Source organism: Piliocolobus tephrosceles, chromosome 6 (genome assembly GCF_002776525.5).
Source record: "Piliocolobus tephrosceles isolate RC106 chromosome 6, ASM277652v3, whole genome shotgun sequence".
Taxonomy (NCBI): Eukaryota; Metazoa; Chordata; class Mammalia; order Primates; family Cercopithecidae; genus Piliocolobus; species Piliocolobus tephrosceles.
This window is the reverse complement of record NC_045439.1, coordinates 85,372,865-85,393,040: the sequence shown is the minus strand read 5'-3', so window position 1 is coordinate 85,393,040 and position 20,176 is coordinate 85,372,865. Positions and strand designations below refer to the sequence as shown.

Here is a 20,176-nt window from a genome sequence, read left to right as displayed (position 1 = left end):
GGAGGCTGAGGCACCAGAATCACTTGAACCAGGGAGGCGGGGGTTGTAGTGAGCCCAGACTGCACCACTGCACTCCAGCCTGGGTGAGAGAGTGAGACTGTCTCAAAAAAGAAAAAAAGAAAGACTAAATAAATAATGTGAAGGTATCAGTTCTATGAGAAATTTTCTGATTTCAGTGCAGCCTGGTTCCAAATCATTGTAGGATGGAAAACAAATGATAAGTCGTGACAAATGGTTCAGATTAATCTAGAAAATATAGTTTTTTAAAATAAAACAAAATGAGCATAATTGTGTTTTGTAATTGTTTGTCTCTCGCTCTCTCTCCATTAGACAGTAAGCTCCATGAGGTGATCATCTGTCTTCTTGTTTTTCCTTCAGAACCTTTTACCATAACTGGTAAATTCTAGGTGATCAAATGTTTGTACATGAATGAATGTAATGAAAAAAAAAAGGAAAAGTGAAAATCCCCCGTGATTCCAATCCAATTAGGTGTCTGTATACATTTGTATGTTTCTGTTACTTTTTTTCCAACAAAAATGTGCCACTAAACAGTCTAAAACATTGATTTAATCATGTGCTTTTCTGTCCAGAAAACATCCACTGCCTCCCCACTGTTCACAGTTCAGAGTTTAAATTTCTTTCTGGTATTCAAGGCATCTCACAGCCCCTTTCAACCTTAACTATTCAGACTTTCTGTCCTTATATCCTCCCTGTCAAAACATGCCTTGTTTATCCCCGACTCCATGCTCATTTAAACTGTAAATCTCCCTTCAACCTATTCTTCAAGACCAGCTTAACCTCCACCTCTAAGCCACCCAGCCTTTTCTTCTACCTCCTGAGCACCTTGGGTTTTCCTATTTATTGTCTTGCTATTATACGCTATATGTGTTCGGTTTGTTTTTCCAACTTCATGGTAAGACTCCCAGTGGTGGGAACTCCTTTTTTTTTAGTGGTATTCTCAGCACCTCGTACAATGCCCTACCTGGGATAGGGTCTCAGGAAATCTGTGTTGAATAAACTTGTCATCAGGTCTTTGCTTCTCAGGACAGAAAGGGCCCCTAGAGACCATCTCCTACCTTGTCTCATGTTGGATTCCGCATCATGACATGCCATACAGATGGTCATCCAGAGACAGCAAACTGCCCACCGCCCGGGAAGCTCACTCCATTACCAGGCAGTCCTAATTGTTTTAAAAAGTCCTTCTGTAGACCTGAAATCTTCCGCCGGGTAACTTCTGCCTATCACCCTAGTTGTGCCTTCTGGGGCTTTAGAGAGAAAGAAGGAAAAAGCCTAGTTTCTCTTCACTCAGTAGCTTTAGATTTTCAAAGATAGTGAGTCTGTTTATTTCCCCTGTGTGCTGTTGAAATGGGTTCCAGGGTTGAGATGCTGGGGAAGCACTATTCTAATTTTGAGTAGCAGTCAGGTCAGACCTTGATTCATTATTTTTGAAAGCCTGTGTGTACATGTCACCGTGTAAGCTGCCATCTTCCTCTGGTCCATTCAGAGGTGTAGCCCTTTTCTCTCTTTCTCTCTCCCTCTCCCCTGATCCTCTGTCTTCTGGGGGAAGATGGGGCTCATTCTACTTGAATGGTCTATTTTGGAGGGAGGTAAAAAGTTAGCAATTCTTATTTCAGAACTGCCAGATAACTCTCCTGGGCAAGCATTGTATGAGGGCTGCTTTTCATTTGGCTAAAGTGCCCAGGTGAAGCCATGAGATAAAGCAAGGAATAAAAGAATCTCCCATTGATAGGAGCTGCCCAGTGCTGTGACCTGGGCATTTCAGGCATCTATGGACAGAGGATTTTATTCTCACTTCTTTTTCTTCCTTTCTCCCTTCCTGATCTCCCTACCCAGAACACTTAGTGTTATTCTTTCCAACTACAAGTCAGCATGGTGTAACAGAGAGAGCCAAACAGACCTAGGTTTACATCCTGGCACTGTCACTAAGAAGCTCTGAGACCCTGAGCGGGTTATTTGAGCTCTTTGAGCCGTTGTTTTCCCATTTCTAAAATAACCACTTCTACATTATAGAATTAAGTGAGAAAATGCTTGTAAGGCTCCTGCTACAATCCTTGGTATGCAGAAGGCACACAAACACTAGCTTTCTGCTACCTTTTCCCTTTCCCCCAACCTTCTTTTCCTGGGGAAAATTAGCTGAATGTAGGTATGGTAGCCAAAGCTAGTCTTGGGTGTGTATTTGGGAGCAAACTATCAGTTTCCTGTGAGCTCCTGGAGAGATCAAAGATGTTAAAAGACAGTTCTCAAGTAGGAGAGGCTGAGAAGGCTGTAAATGGCAATAGGTGGCCACTGTTGACTTCCCACACACATATCTGGGCTATATAATACTGCTGCCTGCTGCTGATGGTGTAACAAAGTCTGTTCCCTGGGCAGGTTAAACTTGCGTGCAGCAAGCCTTCAACCGAAATGCTTTCCTCATCAACCTCTTTTGATCCCTAAAATGTTGAGCTGTCTCTTTTTGGGTTTGTTTTCCCCACACTCCATCTGCCTCTGTTCCCTGCTTTCTTCCACCATTACAGTCTCAGTCAGCCACAGTCAGCATCCGAGAAAAAATTATTTCTGGGCTGATAATTTTCTAGTAGTCACACCCATACCCTATTGATGAGCCGAGAAACCTACAGCACACAAACTTGAATTGCATAAGTGAGCCATGTTTCATAACAGTTGATCAGAGTTAAGAACCAAGAAAATAACTGGTTAAGCCTATAACCCACCCAATGAAAGGGGAAGGGGAAGACAGAGGAGCTGTGGGGTTGGAGGTCCCACGGGGGAGCCCATCTCTGTCTTTTAGCAGATGTGTCAGTGTTCCCTCTTTATTTTATTATTATTATCATTTTGGTAGAGATGGGGTCTCCCTTACCAGCCTGGCCAACATGGCAAAACCCCACCTCTACCAAAAATACAAAAATTAGCCAGGCACACTGGCATGTACTTGTAGTCCCAGCTACTCAGGAGGATGATGCAGGAGAATTGCCTGAACCTGGGAGGTGGAGGTCGCAGTGACCCAAGATCATGCCGCTGTGGTCCAGCCTACACAATAGAGAAAGACTGTCTCAAACAAAAAAAAAAAGAGAGAGAGAGTCTTCCTATATTGCCCAGGTTGGTCTTAAAGTGCTGGAATTATAGGCAAGAGCCACCATGCCCAGCCGGTCAGTGCTTTCTATGTGCTCAGGGCTGGAGACAGACAAGTAACTGAACACAGGTGATAGAGCCCAGAGGAGAAAGGCATTGAATCTGCCTGGTGGGCAGAGGCAGAAGGCTCTGCTAGACTGTGAAAGGCAGGCAGGGCTCAGGAATTACTCTCACCTCAGCCAGAAAATCCTGTGAAGCAGGATCAAAGTTTAGCTGCCTTAAGACAAAGAATGAATGCACGTTGAACATTTTTCCATCAGCCCCAGCTGAATGGAGCATCCTTGCCTTGGAGCTGGACAAAAGAAAATACCTCCTCTCTGGGCAACTATTTTCCCCACATTTTCTTTAAATAGAGTAACTGACAGTTCCTATCTGTGGAATGGGTCCAACAGTGGGATTACTCAGAGAGTTCGGTGTCTCATTTCTTTCCTGCTCTGGCAAGTCTTCCTGATCTCTGTGGTCACCAAGCTGGAGGCACTTCAAACTAAGTGGGTCACACTTAGTGGGCTCTGTGCAAGGCCTCACCATCCTACTGCTCGGATTCTCTTGCAGGTTGGACAAAGCTGGAGAAGTCAAGAGGACCCTACCAGCCCCAGCCCCCATCCTGCCAAGGCATTCTCCGTGCCTGGAGCTGAGCGCTCACACTTGGGTGTTTATTTTCACACATAGTCACATAGTGGTCACAGCAGCGTGCTTGTTTTCACACTGCTTTCCTGCTGTGGAAAGCCCTGTCTGACTTTTTAGGTTGTGGATTCCACCCTTTCCACCCAACTGAGTGTTAAATAGTTTTTGAGTGAGCATTCAGAGTGCTTGGAAGTTACTATAATTAGCAAAAAAAAAAAAAAAAAAAAAAATGGTGCTTTCATCTCTCTTGATGACTGATAGAGAAAGAATCCTTCTGTGAACGAGATCAGCTTCAGAGCTCTGGCCAGAGAGTTGGGAATTGAGCTGCCGCAGTAAACAGCTGACATAACAGAAGCGGCAATGATCCCCCATTAAATGTCTTTCAGCCGATAGGGGCTCCTGGGATAATTGACTTTCCAGCAGGAATTACTGGCTCAAACAAAATCACTGGGCATTAGGGCAACCTACTGCATCCTTTGAAAGGGGGAATGTAACTCTCTCTGGTTTTGCTGACCTGACAGGCATAATTCATCTTGATTATTCATTGTGCTAGTTGCCACCAGATGACACCAGATTTCTGGTGACTGTAATTACAATGTGGGATGAGCTTTAGCTTTTTTTTCTTTTTAAACAATGTTCCTCCCACTTGGTTATTGGCTCCCTTCAGCTGAAGGTACTGTAGGAAGGGATCCAACAATGTCTGCCTTGGGAGATGATGAGTGCACGGTCAGATAGCATTTACTGAGCACTTCCGTACACACGTCTTTTACTAGATAAGCAGAGAAACAGTTTGGTATAGTCTGTTTCATTTTAACTGACAGAGTGTCACTTCTTGATTATACTTACATCACTGTGTGCCAGACTGCTGCTATCAGAAAGTGGGTCTGCATCTCAGAGCCCACTTTGAATAGGTGAAGCAAAATATGGCCCCAAAATGTAACTGCATAATGCCTTCTCCTTTCAGATAAGCTTTATTAAAGGGGAAGGTGGAAGAGAATGGAATTCAACCAAGCTTTTATTTCATTGACATGGTTTTAGAAGAAGATTCCTGAGTAGTCCAAAGAATGTTCTCCCAAGAAACTACTGCTCCCCAGCTCCACATGTCCTTTCCTCACCACAAGCATACCCCAGCCAGCTGGGTGGCATGGTGCGCATGTGCCTGTGGTCCTGCGGGAGAAATGAGTATGACAGATTCGGTGTGGGACCTCCACTGACCGGTGGGTCGGGGTGAACGACAGAGTTCTCCTGTGAGAGTTCATACCCTCACTAGCAAAAAGACTTTTTGAACCCCCTGTAAGGTATCTGTATATTTTTTGAAGAGGTGCTTAATTGGTGTACCAGGCAATGTGCTATGTGCCTGAGGACAAAGATAAATAAGACACCTTTGCTCTCAAGGAGCTTACCATATGGTGGGGATGACAGATACTTTCCAAGTAATATGTTAAAAATCTAAGCTAGAAGTGAACAGAGATTGCTTCTAGAGTACTTAGTATAGCCATGGTTGAAGGGGAGGCTTCCCGCTGAAGAGATACCTGATTGGAGGAATAAGAGTTACTGGACTTGGCTGGGCACAGTGGCTCATGCCTGTAATCCCAGCACTTTGGGAGGCCGAGGTGGGCAGATGACCTGAGGTCAGGAGTTGGAGATCAGCCTGGCCAGCATGGTGAAACCCCATCTCTACTAAAAATACAAAAAAAAAAAAAAAAGTGAGCCGGGCGTGGTGGCATGGGTGGTAATCCCAGCTACCCAGGAGGTTGAGGCAGGAGAATCGCTTGAACCTGCGAGGTGGAGGTTACAGTGAACTGAGATCGCACCATTGCATTCCAGTTTGGGCAACAAGAGCGAAACTCCGTCTCAGAAAAAAAAAAAAAAAGTTACTGGACTGAATAAAGATGAGAAGCAAGTTTAAAGAATATTTGCCATCCCTTCCTATTTAGTTGAATGGTGTTGCTTCAACCCAATCACTTAAGATGGGCTTAGGTTTTCATTGTTTCTCTAATAAAAATGAACTCTCACCCTAGTGGCACAGAGTCTGTATCTTGGGAACAATCTCAGGCCATGGTGGCCCTCGTATCACCATGAATTCTTGCCATGCGGCTTAGGGTTTTGAATGGTGAGGCTTGGCTGAGAGACCAACTTCAGGATGTATGTGCTGCTTGCTTTGACCCTTATCACTTAGAGTGTTGTGTAGGAAACCAGGCGAGGTATCTTCCCAGTCTGCAGGAAAGTGGTGCATTCAGAGTGATGGCTTCTGAGGATCAGCTGGGAATGAGCCCCTTCTAAGCAACGTGGGCTTTTGTGTCTTCCTCTTCCAGGATTATCAAGTATAAATGACACCACCCTTCTCCAACAAATGAAGAAGATTCTTCCACCTGATTCCCTCTTTATTTTGGAACCAAATCAAAAGCAAAAAAAAAAAAAAAAGATGTCCCTATAAGGGTGGCAGAATTAGTCTTCTGAGTTGTCTTTTACAGTATGAATGAGGATAGCACAATTGCCAAGCATCTTCATCTTTGCCCTAAATGATTGCCTTGCCCTCTGTCCTAACTCTTTCTCTTCCTTTGCCCCTCTCAACTTTGTGTTTTGTTCCCTTTTAGAATGGTGGTTTGGCCTGGAGTGATGATGCAGATGGAGGCCGAGGAAGAGAGATCTCTCGAGATTTTGCCAAGGTCTGTAATATTTCCTTTGTGATAGAGATAGGGACAGTTCTGCAGTGGCTTGCTATAGCTGATTCCCAAGAAATAAGGACCAAAGTAGCCAGTGAGTTGCATTTGTAGTGATTCAGATGGCCATAGTGTAACTGGTATAAGACTTCAACAAGGGCTGGGCGCGGTGGCTCAAGCCTGTAATCCCAGCACTTTGGGAGGCCGAGACGGGCAGATCACGAGGTCAGGAGATAGAGACCATCCTGGCTAATACGGTGAAACCCCGTCTGTACTAAAAAATACAAAAAACTAGCCCGGCAAGGTGGCAGGCGCCTATAGTCCCAGCTACTCGGGAGGCTGAGGCAGGAGAATGGTGTAAACGCAGGAGGCGGAGCTTGCAGTGAGCTGAGATCCGGCCACTGCACTCCAGCCTGGGCGACAGAGCGAGACTCCGTCTCAAAAAAAAAAAAAAAAAAAAAGACTTCAACAAGATGGAATTTTTCATTGTGTGTTTTTCTTGGGGGATTGGGATTGCAGCTGTATGAACTGGACGGTGATCCTGAAAGGAAAGAGTTCCTGGATGACCTCTTCGTCTTTATGCAGAAGAGGGGTGAGTGTGCATCTACTCATCATTCCAATTCAGGGAATACTGATAGAGTGCCTACTGTGTGCTAATCAGTGTTAGACATCCTGGACCACTGATCCTCATCCAGGAGGACAAGAAGCATTTACTGCCAATTGGTTCTGGATTTAGCCAAATAACTGATAGCCAGATTGAAGAGGACAGAGAAGGCGTTGGCACAAAGTAGATGGAATGATCGTCCACGTTTGGCCCTGCCTGATTTTGTGTCTCTTCTTCCAATTAGCTGGTCTCTGGAATCACTTCAAATTCAAATATGCCTTTTTTAAGCCTTAAAGCTACCCTGGACTTCACTTAATCTAGCATGTAGGGTGTCTTGTTGGCATATCTAGTCTCATGGAGACTGAGAAAGGTAAGTGAAAGAATAGAGGCCCCTCAGGATATTTTGGAAGGGTCTGAAATGATCCTTGGAAAGGAAAGGCCAACACTTTCTTCTTACCCATTGACTTTTGATGTTTGTATTTGCTGGCTTGGTTAGAACATTCCTGCAGTTTAACGGTAAGATAGTTGGCTTGGTTAAAACATTCCTGCAGTTTTACGGTCAGGTACATAGGCATCTGCCTTTTTTTTTTTTTTTTTTTTTGGAGATAAAGTCTCACTCTGTTGCGCAGGCTGGAGTGCCGTGGCATGATCTCAACTCACTACAACCTCTGCCTCCCGTGTTCAGGCAATTCTCGTGCCTCAGCCTCACAAGTGGCTGGGACTATAGGTGCCCACCACCATGTCTGGCTAATTTTTGTATTTTTTTTTCACTAGAGATGGGGTTTCACCATGTTGGCCAGGCTGGTCTCAAAATCCTGACCTTAAGTGATCCACCTGTCTTGGCCTCCCAAAGACATAGGCATTATAGGCATGAGCCACTGCACCCAGCGGCCATCTGCTTTATAATGCACCCTCCCAATTCTCTTTCCTTCTCTCCTCACTCCTCGCACATCCCCGAGAGCCATCTCCACTATAGACTATGGTGTGACTGAGTTTAGAGCCGAGTGACTCAACTTCCTGGCTTTGTATTCAGTCATAGCAATGGGTTCACCAGCCAGGTCAGCCCTCAGAATGCATGACCAGCACCCCAGCCTCTCTAGGAGAAGGCCTTCAGCAACCTGTGTGGCTCCACCTTAATCACCCTCAGGACAAAACCATAGGAGAGAGCTACTCCCAGTAGCCTGTTCCCAGCATCCTGTTATAGCTGATCATGCATCCCTTGGTGCCTGTGTCAACAACTTTATTGAGACTTAAGAATGAAATCTTCCTCTTTATCCTGGGCCAAGCTGTAATGGCAGCCCCCAGCAGCTAAATATTCTAAGCTCATTTCTCTCTCTTTCCCTCCTTCCTCCCACTCCTTTACCTTTGGCAGCCTTGTTGCCTTCTTGGTAGCATGTTTGTTACTGCTGGTTTACTTAAAAAGGCAATCGAAAGTTTTGAATCTTGGTTTTCCGCAATCTCTAAGCCCATCAAAGCAATCTGAGCAGCCCTCATGAGTTTGCTCCTCCAGCTGTTACCTGGAACTACATGTGTCAGTAAAAAACAAGAATATAATCCTGAGGCTAGGCGCAGTGGCTCCTGCCTGTAATCCCAACACTTTGGGAGGCCAAGGTGGGTGGATCAGGAGGTCAAGAGATCAAGACCATCCTGGCCAACATGGTGAAATTCCGTCTCTACTAAAAATACAAAAATTAGCTGGGCGTGGTGGCGCCTGCCTGTAGTTCCAGCTACTTGGGAGGCTGAGGCAGGAGAATTACTTGAACTCGGGAGATGGAGGTTGCAGTGAGCCAGGATTGTGCCTCTGCACTCCATCCTGGCAACAGAGTGAGACTCCATTCAAAAATAAAGAAGAAGAAAAAATAAAACAAAAAACAAGATAGATATATATCACTGAAAGATAATGTGACTGGCAGCAATGAACCTCCCCGTTTGCCCTGAGAGAGAGAAATCCATGTAATACTTTGGTCTCCCCTTCCAATTACCTTTTAATTATTTACAAGCTCCACAAGCCCAGCTGGTGCAAACCCAGGAGCTGATCCTGTCTCAGAGGGGCTGCCATAGCAATATAGATTTTAATCAGCAGTGGAGCTCCACCGCTTTATTTTCCACTTCATTGTTTTTCTCCCTTCCCTGAAGGATTTTTAAAGGAAAATGGAAGTGAGATCAGCCAAGCCAATTGTGAAGATCAGTAACTGTTTACTACTATATGTCCCCACTAGACTAGGAGCTCCTCAAGGAGGACCACTTTGTCATTCTTTCATGTCCCCAGTGCTAGCACAGGGCCAGGCAGGAAGGTGCTTAGGACATGTTTGCTGTGCGAGCAGTCTTGTTGGTTTTCCTGGCTCAGCTTGCCACATGCAGGGTATTCAAGCTGCATTGAGGTTTGGGTGCATCTGTGTCCTTCAGCCAGCTGCCCCGTAATTGAGAGTCAGCAGTAGAGAGCAGCCTTTGCTGCATATCCTGCTGTTCTGCGGCAACTGGGACTGCCAGATTGCCATCTAGTATATTTCTGAGTGAACCCAAAGCAGGAGCGAGTGACTTCATTTGATAATGTCAGTTTATGGTTCTTCAGGTCCTGAGTAAATCTTTGTCTTGTCTTCAGCACTTATGTCAGGTATTTCGCTATTTGCTGGCATTACCACCAGAAGGGAAATGGTTCTGTCTGCTACTTGTTACTTTAATAAAAGGTTTCTCAGCCTCAGCACTGTTGACTTTGGGATGGATGGTCCTTTGTTGTGGAGACTGTCCTGTGCACTGTAGGATTTTGTTTTTATTTTTGAGACAGAGTTTCACTCTGTTGCCTCAGCTGGTGTGCAGTGGTGCGATCATAGCTCACTGCAGCCTCAAAGTGCTGAGCTGAAGCCTTTCTCCTGCTTCAGCCTTCTGAGTAGCTGGGACTATAGGTAGGCACCATCATGCCTGGCTAACTTTTTTGTTTTGTAGAAATGGGGTCTCACTATGTTGCCCAGGCTGGTATTGAACTCCTGACCTCAAGTGATCCTCCCACCTCAGCTTTTCAGAGTGCTGGGATTACAGGTGTGAGCCACTGCACCTGGTTACTACAGGATGTTTAGCAGTATCCATGGTCTCTATCCACTAGATACCAATAGCAGCCCCTCAGTCACAACAACCAAAAATGTCTCTAGATGTCATAAATGTTTCCTGGAGGGCAAAATTGTCCCCTGTTGAGACCCTCTGGCATGGAAAGATGGGAAAGAGAATAAAGATGTAAAATTTTCTCTGCAAGAAAAACTCTTAGCTGAGTGTGGTGGCTCATGCCTGTAATCCCACCACTGTGGGAGGCTGAGGCGGGAGGATCAGGTGAGTCCAGGAGTTCAAGACCAGCCTGGGCAACATAGTGAAACCTCGTCTCTACAAAAAATAAAACAAAATTAGCCAGGCGAAGTGATGCATGCCTGTAGTCCCAAGCTACTTGGGAGGCTGAGGTGGGCGAATTGCTCAAGCTGGGGAGTTGGAGGCCACCATGAGCCAACATTGCACCACTGCCCTCCAGCCTGGGCAACAAAGTGAGACCTTGTCTCAAAAAAAAAAAAAAAAAAAAAAAGGAAAAAAAAGACTTTTTGTGAAAATCATCTTACCTTCAGTCGGGTACATGAGAGCAAGCTGTGTCAGGTAGCGCTGTTTCCTGTGACTGAGTGCCACAGGAGTGAGTGCTGGGACCTCACCCTGGGCTGGAGTACACAGAAAGCCTCTGAGACGAGCTGTGGCTCTAGTGTATCAGACCCAACCATGTAGGTGGAGGAAAAAATGCTGTGACACATGTGGTCCTGGTGTAGCTGGAAGAACCCTTGTTGGTGGCCAACAGCCAGGGGCCATCCTGGATGGGTCAGCTGGCACCAGTCTCTGAAGGGCTATGTTTGCCCAAAAAGTTAGTACTTCAGTCTCTAGATACAGCTAAGTTATTGAAGGCAAAACGTAGGCTTTTAGGAAACTTGTTGTGGCAGGGTGTAGTTGGGCTAGAAAGGAGAGACTGAGGCAGGAAGATAGTGTAGAGGTTGTTATTTCCCAGCGATCTCCTTCCTAGAAAACTCTTATCTGGTAGTCTGAACTAGAGTGAGTGGTTCAAGAGGATTGGGAGTGGGGCATGGGGGCTCATGCCTATAATTCCAGTACTTGGGGAGGCCTAGGTGGGAGGATCACTTGAGACCAGGAGTTTGAGATCAGCCTGAGCAACATAGCAAGACCCCATCCCTGTAATTTTTTTTTTTTTTTTTGAGATGGAGTCTTGCTGTGTCGCCCAGGCTGGAGTGCAGTAGCACAATCTTGGCTCACTACAACCTCCGCCTCCTACGTTCAAGCGATTCTCCTGCTTCAGCCTCTTGAGTAGCTGGGATTACAGGCATGCACCACCATGCCCGGCTAATTTCGGTATTTTTTTTAGTAGAAACGGGGTCACACCATGTTGGTCAGGCTGGTCTCAAACTCCTGACCTCGTGATCCACCCGCCTTGGCCTCCCAAAGTGCTCGTGGGATTACAGGTGTGAGCCACCGCGCCCTGCCTGACCTCATCCCTATAATTTAAAAAGAAGAAGAAGAAGAAGAAGAATATGTAATTCCAGCTACTTGGGAGGCTGAGTCAGGAGAATCACTTGAACCCGGGAGGCAGAGGTTGCAGTGAACCGAGATCGCACCACTGCACTCCAGCCTGGGCAACAAGAGCAAAACTCCATCTCAGAAAAAAAAAAGAAGAAAATTTTAAAAGAGGGGTGGAAACAGATTGCACTTTTATTTTAATTAATTATCTTACTTATTTTTGAGATAGGGTCTCACTCTGTTGCCCAAGCTGGAGTATAGTGGCGCAATCATGGCTCACCGCACCCTTGGTCTCCCCAGGCTCAGGTGATCCTCCCACCTCAGCCTCCTGAGAATCTGGGCCGAGAGGTGTGCGCCACCACACTCAGCTAATTTTTGTGGGGTTTTTTTGTTTTTTTTTTTTTATGTGGAGACGAAGCCCTTGTGTTGCCCAGGCTGGTATCGAACTCCTGGGCTCAAGTGATGCAACTGCCTTGGCCTCCCAAAGTGCTGGGATTACAAGCATGAACCACCACACCGTGCTGGGCTTCAGATTACACTTTTAATCATGTGAAGCTTGCTGTTCTTGTTCCCTTTTTTGAGACAGAGTCCTAGTCTGGAGTTCAGTGGTCAATCTTGGCTTACCACAACCTCCCCATCCCAGGTTCAAGTGATTCTCGTGCCTCAGCCTCCCAAGTGCTGGAATTACAGACATGAGCCACCACACCTGGCCTGTCTTCTTCTTTTTTTTTTTTTTCTTTTTTTAACGAAGTCTTCCTCTGCAGCCCAGGTTGGAATGCAGTGGCACCATCTCAGCTCACTGCAACCTCTGCCTCCTAGGTTCAAGTGATTCTCCTGCCTCAGCCTCCCAAGTTGCTGGGATTACAGGTGCACACCATTGCACCTGGCTAATTTTTTTATATTTTTAGTAGAGACAGGATTTCACCATGTTGTCCAGGCTGGTCTTGAGCTCCTGACCTCAGGTAATCCACCCGCCTCAGCCTCCCAAAGTGTTAGGATTATAGGCGTGAGCCACCGAGCCCAGCTGTCTTTGTTCTTAACAGAATGGTGAGACCAAGGGCCCTTAGACATTTGTGACTTGTCACTTGTGGAGTGTCTGGGGGACACAGGAGGCAGATATTGTTAGCTGGGACCAAGGAAAAGCCGCATAGACCTCGGCAGCAGTTCAGGGACTTGGCCTCCGTAGCTAATATGAAAGATAAGCAATAGATATCACAGGAGTCATTGGAAATAGCCTGAGTTAGCCTGGACAGCATAGTGAGACCCTGTCTCTACACAAAAACTTTTTTTTTTAATAGCTGAGTGTGGTGGCATGTGCCTGTAATCTCAGCTACTTTGGAGGCTGAGGTGGGAGGATCACTTGAGCTTGGAAGGTCAAGGCTACAGTGAGCTGAGCTCATACCATTGCACTCCAGCCTGGGCAACAGAGTGAGACCTTGTCTCAAAAAAAAAAAAAAAAAAAAAAAAAGAGGGAAAGGGAAATGGAAGGAAGAAAGAAAGAAAAGAAAGAAAATAGCCTGAGTTTCAAAGGCCTGGAGACACCCAACTGGGCTGTGAGAAGGACCGGCAGCTTTGACACAGCAGGCTGTGCCCACAGAGGAAGCAGACAGCTCTGAGGGAGGCAGCACACAGCAGGCCGCCCCAAATGACTGCAGCTGCAGGTGATAAAACGGCTGTCCAGTGGGAGACAGGGACAGGCCATAACTGCTGGTTTGTGCTGTGTCTCTCGCTTGTTAACATGTTTGGGTGAATTGACTGCAACAGATGGGCCTTTCAGCCCTCAGCACCTTGGTTTCTGGGCAAGACCAGGGTGACTTGCACCCTGGCGAGCCCCTCCCCTCCCTGAGCAGCAGAGCAACCTGCCCATAAAGGAGCCTGAGAAGAATGGAGTCGGATGAGGCAGTGCCCTGTGGAGGTGGAAAGAGCTCTGGACTGATAGTGCAAAGCCAGGGCTAACATCCCTTCATTCTCCTGATCTTGAGCACATCCTCCCCACTCTGGTGGCCACAGTTTCCTTATCTATAGAATGAGAGGATTCAATTAGAGTTGTCTTGGAAGTTTCTATTGTCTGTATTGTATATCCATGATTGTGTGTATTGAGCTACCCTTGATGAACAAAAATCAAAGGAAGAAAAGCCCCTTTAGCAGTTTTCTATCAACGTAATTATGTGAAATACCAGGAATCTCCGAGACCAAATGCTTCTCTCCTGTCCTTGCTGTGTAATGTATTTCCTCTTTTGCTGACTGAAGCCAAATTCAGTTAAGCACGTTGCCCTTGATTGTCCCCCACCACCTCACTCCCGCCAGAATATTTCTCTAGAAAAGATTGGTTAGGTTTTAGAACTGTGATGCCCCTTTTGGCTCACTTTTTGCCTTGTGTGCGCAAAAGATACACACGTTTCAGCTGGATGCATTGGCTCACGCCTGTAATACAAGCACTTTGGGAGGCAAAGGCAGGCGGATCACTTGAGACCAGGGGTTTGAGACTAGCCTGGCCACCATGGTGAAACACCATCTCTACTAAAAATACAAAAATTAGCCAGGCATGGTGGCACATGCCTGCAATTCCAGCTACTCGGGAGACTGAGGCAGGAGAATCGCTTGAACCTGGGGGACAGAGGTTGCAGTGAGCCAAGATCGCACCACAGCCTGGGCAACAGAATGAGACTGTCAAAAAAACAAACAAAAAACGTGTTTCTTTGGCAAACGTAAAGCCAAAACAGTTCTAAATAAAATTGTCTGGCTAATTTAACTCCCTGTGGGTAGTTTCTGAAATACCATTCCCTCATAGATTTTCCATTTAGTCTTTCAGTGCCCAAGGGGAGGAACTAATTTCTAAGTCTAATAAGCAAAGGCTATTATAAACAATTTCATTTTTCCTTCATCAGTGAGGAAGAAAAGCTTGTTCTCTTATTCCCTAGGAGGTGAAACAGAAGTGTGGTTTCATTAGAGAGTCAGGATGATGATGACGATAATGGTGATTTTACTGTTACTTGCATTTTTATTATACCATACACATTACAGAACCCTTTCAACCCATTATCTGATCTGCTGCTCCCTTCAGCTCCAGCTCTGTGGAGTAGAGAGAGCAAAGGTTATCACCTGTAACACTGAAGAAGCAGACGAAGGTTAAGTGACTCACCTAAGGCCACAAAGCAGACTTAGCATGCAGTCTCCTAACTCCCAGGCCAGTGTGCTCTGCTTCTCCTGCCTTATCTTTGAGAAACTTGTTCCCTAGAGCCAGCAACCCCATCACTCCCCTTTGGGGCAGTAGGCAAGGATTGTGTCTTCTGCAGCATTCACTGCCCCGAAGAGGGTGCTGGCCTGCCTCCACAGGCCACCGTCCAGTAGTGCTTCTGAGCATCTAGCCGATGAACACAGGGTAGAACCTGACGTGCAAGATGGGTCTTCATCTCAGGATCCAGGGCTGTTTCTCAGAGAAATAGGGAAGGTCAGATGGGACAACTCGAAGTGGCACAGAGGCTGCCATCTGTCAAGGCAGGATGGGGTAGGGGTTGGGGGACACAGGAGGCGCCCAGAATGCCCTCAAGCAAGGCTCTCTTTTCCTGCCCCTGCCCCATCTGGGCACACCAGGCTAAGGAACTGCCTGGTTACATGGAAGACAAGTTTTGTCAAGCCCTCACTTGTAGACCTGCCCTCCTGCCCCTATCAGTTCTGTTCAAGGCTGCAAACTGACCTTGGTTTTCCCAAATGGATTGTTGGATCTTCAGAATATACAAAGAATTTACTGTGGGAAAAGGGCTTAGTCTGCTTCAAAGTGCAACTTGAGTGTTTTTCCTTCTGTTGTGTGCTTATCTATCCATCTCAGGCAAGGAAATGTTCATGACATATATTGCTTTGCCTTTTGGTGGCGGCAATTTCTTGTATATTCTTTGTATCTTGCCGTAAATGGTCTGTGTCCTAGACACCCTTCCTGGTAGACGAAAATATGTTGTCTTTTTCGGATGAAATAGGCTTTGGGGCTTCATTTTCTGACTTTATCCCCAAATGAAAGTCTAAAATGCAAATCTTTAAGTGTCTGGATTAGCCCTTTGTCTGAGGCCAGATCTTTTTCTCTCTCTAGGTGACCCAGCTGCTGTTAAAAATATATAGTTTTTTTCCCCATTTTTAATAGTCCTTATAATACTCTATAAATACCCCATTATCCACGATCATAGAAAGGGAATCTGGTTTTTTGAAAGTCACAATTAATTTGAATAGCCTGCTTTTGTCATTAAATTCAGCCTCTTCCTCTTCAGAATCTTTTATTGGTATTTCTAACACACGGGAAAATTGAGTTATTTGATAGTTTTGCCTCTTTTGTCCCAAAGTGAGCCAATATTCAGTAAATCATCTAAGAGTTGGTACAGGGAAAGATTGCAGTGAGTGTTTGGCCTACTTCCACCATGGGGAAGTTCTGCTGGGTCTTGAGAGGCTAGTGGCATGGACAGCACTGGAAGCTCAGACAGCCATGCACTGCTCAGGCCAGAAGGCCCATGAGGTGTGCCCCAGGCCAGCCAGCCTTCCACTCCCCTCCTGGAGATGCCAACCAGATCTGCCCAGTGGCAGGCAAAGCAGGGAAGACCCTGCAGTCCACCTCCTTCTGACTCATTGGCCAGTTTCTCTGAATGCAGTTGTCATAGCCATAATCTTTTGGGATGTTTGTTTGTTTGTTTTTTGAGACAGAGTCTCGCTCTGTTGTCCAGGTTGGAGCACAATGGTGCGATCTCGGCTCACTGTAATCTCCTCCTCCTGGGTTCAAGCGATTCTCCTGCCTCAGCCTTCCGAGTAGCTGGGATTACAGGCGCCTGCCACCACACCCAGCTAGTTTTTGTATTTTTAGTAGAGATGGGGTTTCACCATGCTGGCCAAGCTGGTCTCAAACTCCCGACCTCAGGTGATCTGCCCACCTCGGCCTCCCAAAGTGCTGTGATTACAGGCGTGAGCCACTGTGCCCAGCCACCATAATCTTATTATTAGGCATAGCAGAATACAATATTACATTTACTGTTGAACTTCGCCTAAAGAGATTAGTCGAAGCTGGAGTAGCAAAAAAGGTAATGAGTTTAAAATTAGCCCCTGAGGTTGTAAAACAACCAGCTCTCCCATGCATTACAGCTGGGAGTGTAAAGGGATACATCTACTTTGGAAGTCTGTTTGGTAGTGTTTGCTAAAGCTAAACATACCTGGACCTTGTTACCCAGCTGTTGCACTCCTGGGTATATTCCCAACAGAAATGAGTGCTTTTGTTCACTGAAAGATACAGGCAAGCATATTCATAGCAGCTCCATTCATTATAGCCAAAAACTGGAAAGAATTTCAATGTCCATCAGTAGTAGAATGGATAAATAAATGTAGCATAGTCACATACTAGAACACTACACAGCAGTAGAAAGTTATGAACTAGTCGGGTGCAGTGGCTCACACCTGTAATCACAGCACTTTGGGAGGGTGAGGCGGGCAGATCACTTGAGCTCAGAAGTTCAAGAGCAGCCTAGGCAACATGGTGAAACCCCATCTCTACCAAAAAAAAAAAAAAAAAGCCAGATGTGGTGGCACCTGCTGTAGTCCCAGCTACTTAGGAGGCTGAGGTGAGAAGATTGCTTGAGCCTGGGAGGAAGAGGCTGCGGTGAGGCGAGATCATGTCACTGCATTCTAGTCTGGGCTACAGAGTGAGACTCCGTTTCAAAAAAAAAAAAAAAAAACTTATGAACTACTGCTATACACCACTGGGATGACTCTCAGACCTGATATTGAACAAAAGAAGCCAGACACAGAATATATACTATATGAGTCCATTTATATAAAGTTCCAAAAAATATGTGTCAGAATAGCAGTTTATTTCCAGAGTGGGTAGGGTGGAGGGATGGATATTGATTGGAGAGAGGCATGAGAGAGTTTTCTAGGGGTGCTGGACATGTTCTGTATTTTGGCCGGGCGTGGTAGCTCATGTGTGTAATCCCAGCACTTTGGGAGGCTGAGGCAGGTGGATCACCTGTGGTGAGGAGTTCGAGACCAGCCTGGCCAAGATGGTGAAATCCCGTCTCTACTAAAAATGCAAAAATTAGCCAGGCATGGTGGCAAGCACCTGTCATCCCAGCCACTTGGGAGGCTGAAGCAGGAGAATCACTTGAACCCAGGAGGTGGAGGTTGCAGTGAGCCCAGATCACACCACTGCACTCCAACCTGGGCAACAGAGTTGAGACTCTGTCTCAAAAAAAAAAAAAAATTCTATGTTTTGATGTGAGGGATGTTTGCAGAGGTGTATTTGGAAGTACACATCTAGCGAGCTGTATGGTTAAGGTTAATGCACTATACTGTATGTAAGTTAGACCCACTCAGTGGGCAATTGGAGGTGGAAGGCTTAAGGATTCTTGTCAGTCCATACTAGCATATTGGCACATCCTTGCCTCTGCCCTGTCCTGTGGAACAGTGCAACTACAAGCTGTACGGCTGACTGCCAGACACTGCTGCCTGGTTTCCCAGCGGGAGACCTTTCCTTTTCCTTTCCCTTTCCCTTTTCCTTTCCTATTACAACTTTTGTTAGAGGTTCAAGGGGTACATGTGCAGGTTTGTTACATGGATATATTGCATGGCACTGAGGTTTGGGGTACGATTGATCCCATCACCCAGGTAGTGTGCATAGTACCCAATAGGTAGTTTTTCAGTCCTTGTCCCCTCTAGTAGTCGCCAGTATCTGCTGTGATATTCTCTATATGAACAAGTTATGGGAGAAATCAGCAGTCATTTCTCTACTGACTTCTGGGGAGCAGGCCTGGAGCAGGGCAAGAATGAAGATGCAGAGGAATGTTCAGGAAGCCTGCCTGCCTGCACACATTCCCTGCTTAACACAGGTCTTAACTTCTCCAGGCTCTCTGGTCAGCTCTCTTTGACAGTCAGGCTATGGAAATGATTAATGATCTTTCTCAAAGCCAGGAAAAAGCAGTGAGGGTCCCTGGCAGGGCCATACCCTGGGTCCTGGGCCCTCACCCCTGCACAGTGGGCAAGAAGGCAGCCATATGAGTCTGTCTGGGGTCCCTGCCCCTGTTTGCTTCTGGACTTCCCTGGAACCCGCCCATTCTCTGCAATGGGGAGGAAGTGACTTTCCCTTCAACACTCTTACCATCTCTCATCTTTGTCTCCAAAGCGAGAAGAGGCCATCTCTTCTTCTGCCCTCACCCCTATCCCCAGCTCAGGTTGTCTTGGTTGTCTGAGCGGCAGGAAGGAACACAAAGTACCAGGGGAGCAGCTTTTGTTTGGCCACATCTGCACTGGGAGCTGCTGATCACAGCTGTGGTCTGCTAGTGCCAGCGCCCAGCAGCATTCCCACCAACAAGGGTTAAAGCCCCAGGAGTCCCGCCAACTTCACTGGGTCCATAGCCCTCATAAAAGCCTTTTACATCCGTCCCTCCCTCGGGCTGCAGGCTCCCTGGCTGAAATCTGATAAGGGGCCTCTTTGTTGCAACTGTCAGTCTCCTTTATTGAGGAGGGAACTGGAGACCAGCAGCACTTCTTGGGGTGCAGATAAGGCCCTGGATTCCTGTCAGAGAGAGCATGATTAATTACCCTCAATCCTAGCTCCTGCTTTGATAGCAGTGACTGACAGTCCACAGGCTTCCCCATCAGGTGTTCACCCTCTTCTGGGAGGCGTGATGGGGGTGGAGATTTGGTCTCCTGTAGGGCCAACACCAGTGACCCACAAAGAACTCTCTTCAGTGGGTATTTGCCTCCTTCCCAGTGCTCTGCGGGTTGCTTTTGCATTTATCGTGGACAGAGGCCCGTCTCTCTCAGGTGAAGAGCTTCCTTAGAGGAAGATAGAAAACAGTCCAGAGAGCAGGCCAGAGACCCCTTGCTCCCTCCCACAAAGGCTGGGAAAGGAGCCATTGCTTGTGGATGTGAACTTCACAAATCTGGTCTTAAGCCAGGGGCCCTTCACAGAGAAAATCTCAAACCATCTGTATCAAGGCCATTTGACAGCATTACTCTGTCATTTAGGCAGGTTCCTAAAACCAAGTCATTCTCCCTTTGGTAATAATCACAACTGCCAATTTTTGTTTGTTTATCAATTTGTATGTTGCTGGCTTGAAGGTACATCAGCAGAATTTTGTTTTAATTTTTTATTCATAGACTTTAGAACTGAAAATCATCTAGTCCAAATTCCTCACTTCACATTTGCGGAAACTGAGGCCTGAGTCTGTCAATTGCCTATTGGTTCTTGTTCAGCAGGTAAACTTAGCTTAAAGGCCTTCTTTCTTCATAGTAGAATTTACTTTGGACAAGAGAAATGGCTACCAGGTCCATTAAGCACACAGCAAACAGCTGAGACCACCCTGCAGATTCTGCCTCTCTCAGTTGTTAGAGGAATCAAAGACACAGCAGGCTTTTGTGTCTGGATTATCCGATGGGAGAAAGCCCCACCATCATCTAGAGAGAGCCCTCGGCATAGCCTCCGCTTTGTTTCTGATGGAACCAAGGGGCCAGCCTGCACTGGAAGCCACTTTAACAGTTTAACAGAGGGCCAACCACAGGGAAAAATGCGCCCAATCTCTTTATCAGCTTGATCTCCAGAACCAGGGTGCCT

General features: G+C 46.4%; 1 protein-coding gene across 2 annotated transcripts in view; it reads left to right on the top strand.

The window, feature by feature from the left end:
• Positions 1-20,176, top strand: part of ARID3B (AT-rich interaction domain 3B) — a 59,472-nt gene that overhangs the window by 27,947 nt on the left and 11,349 nt on the right. For both annotated transcript variants that reach the window (XM_023196588.2, XM_023196589.1), the window contains exons 3-4: positions 6,372-6,443; positions 6,957-7,029. In XM_023196588.2, coding sequence (XP_023052356.1) covers positions 6,372-6,443; positions 6,957-7,029 — 145 coding nt within the window. The remainder of the gene's footprint in view (positions 1-6,371; positions 6,444-6,956; positions 7,030-20,176) is intronic.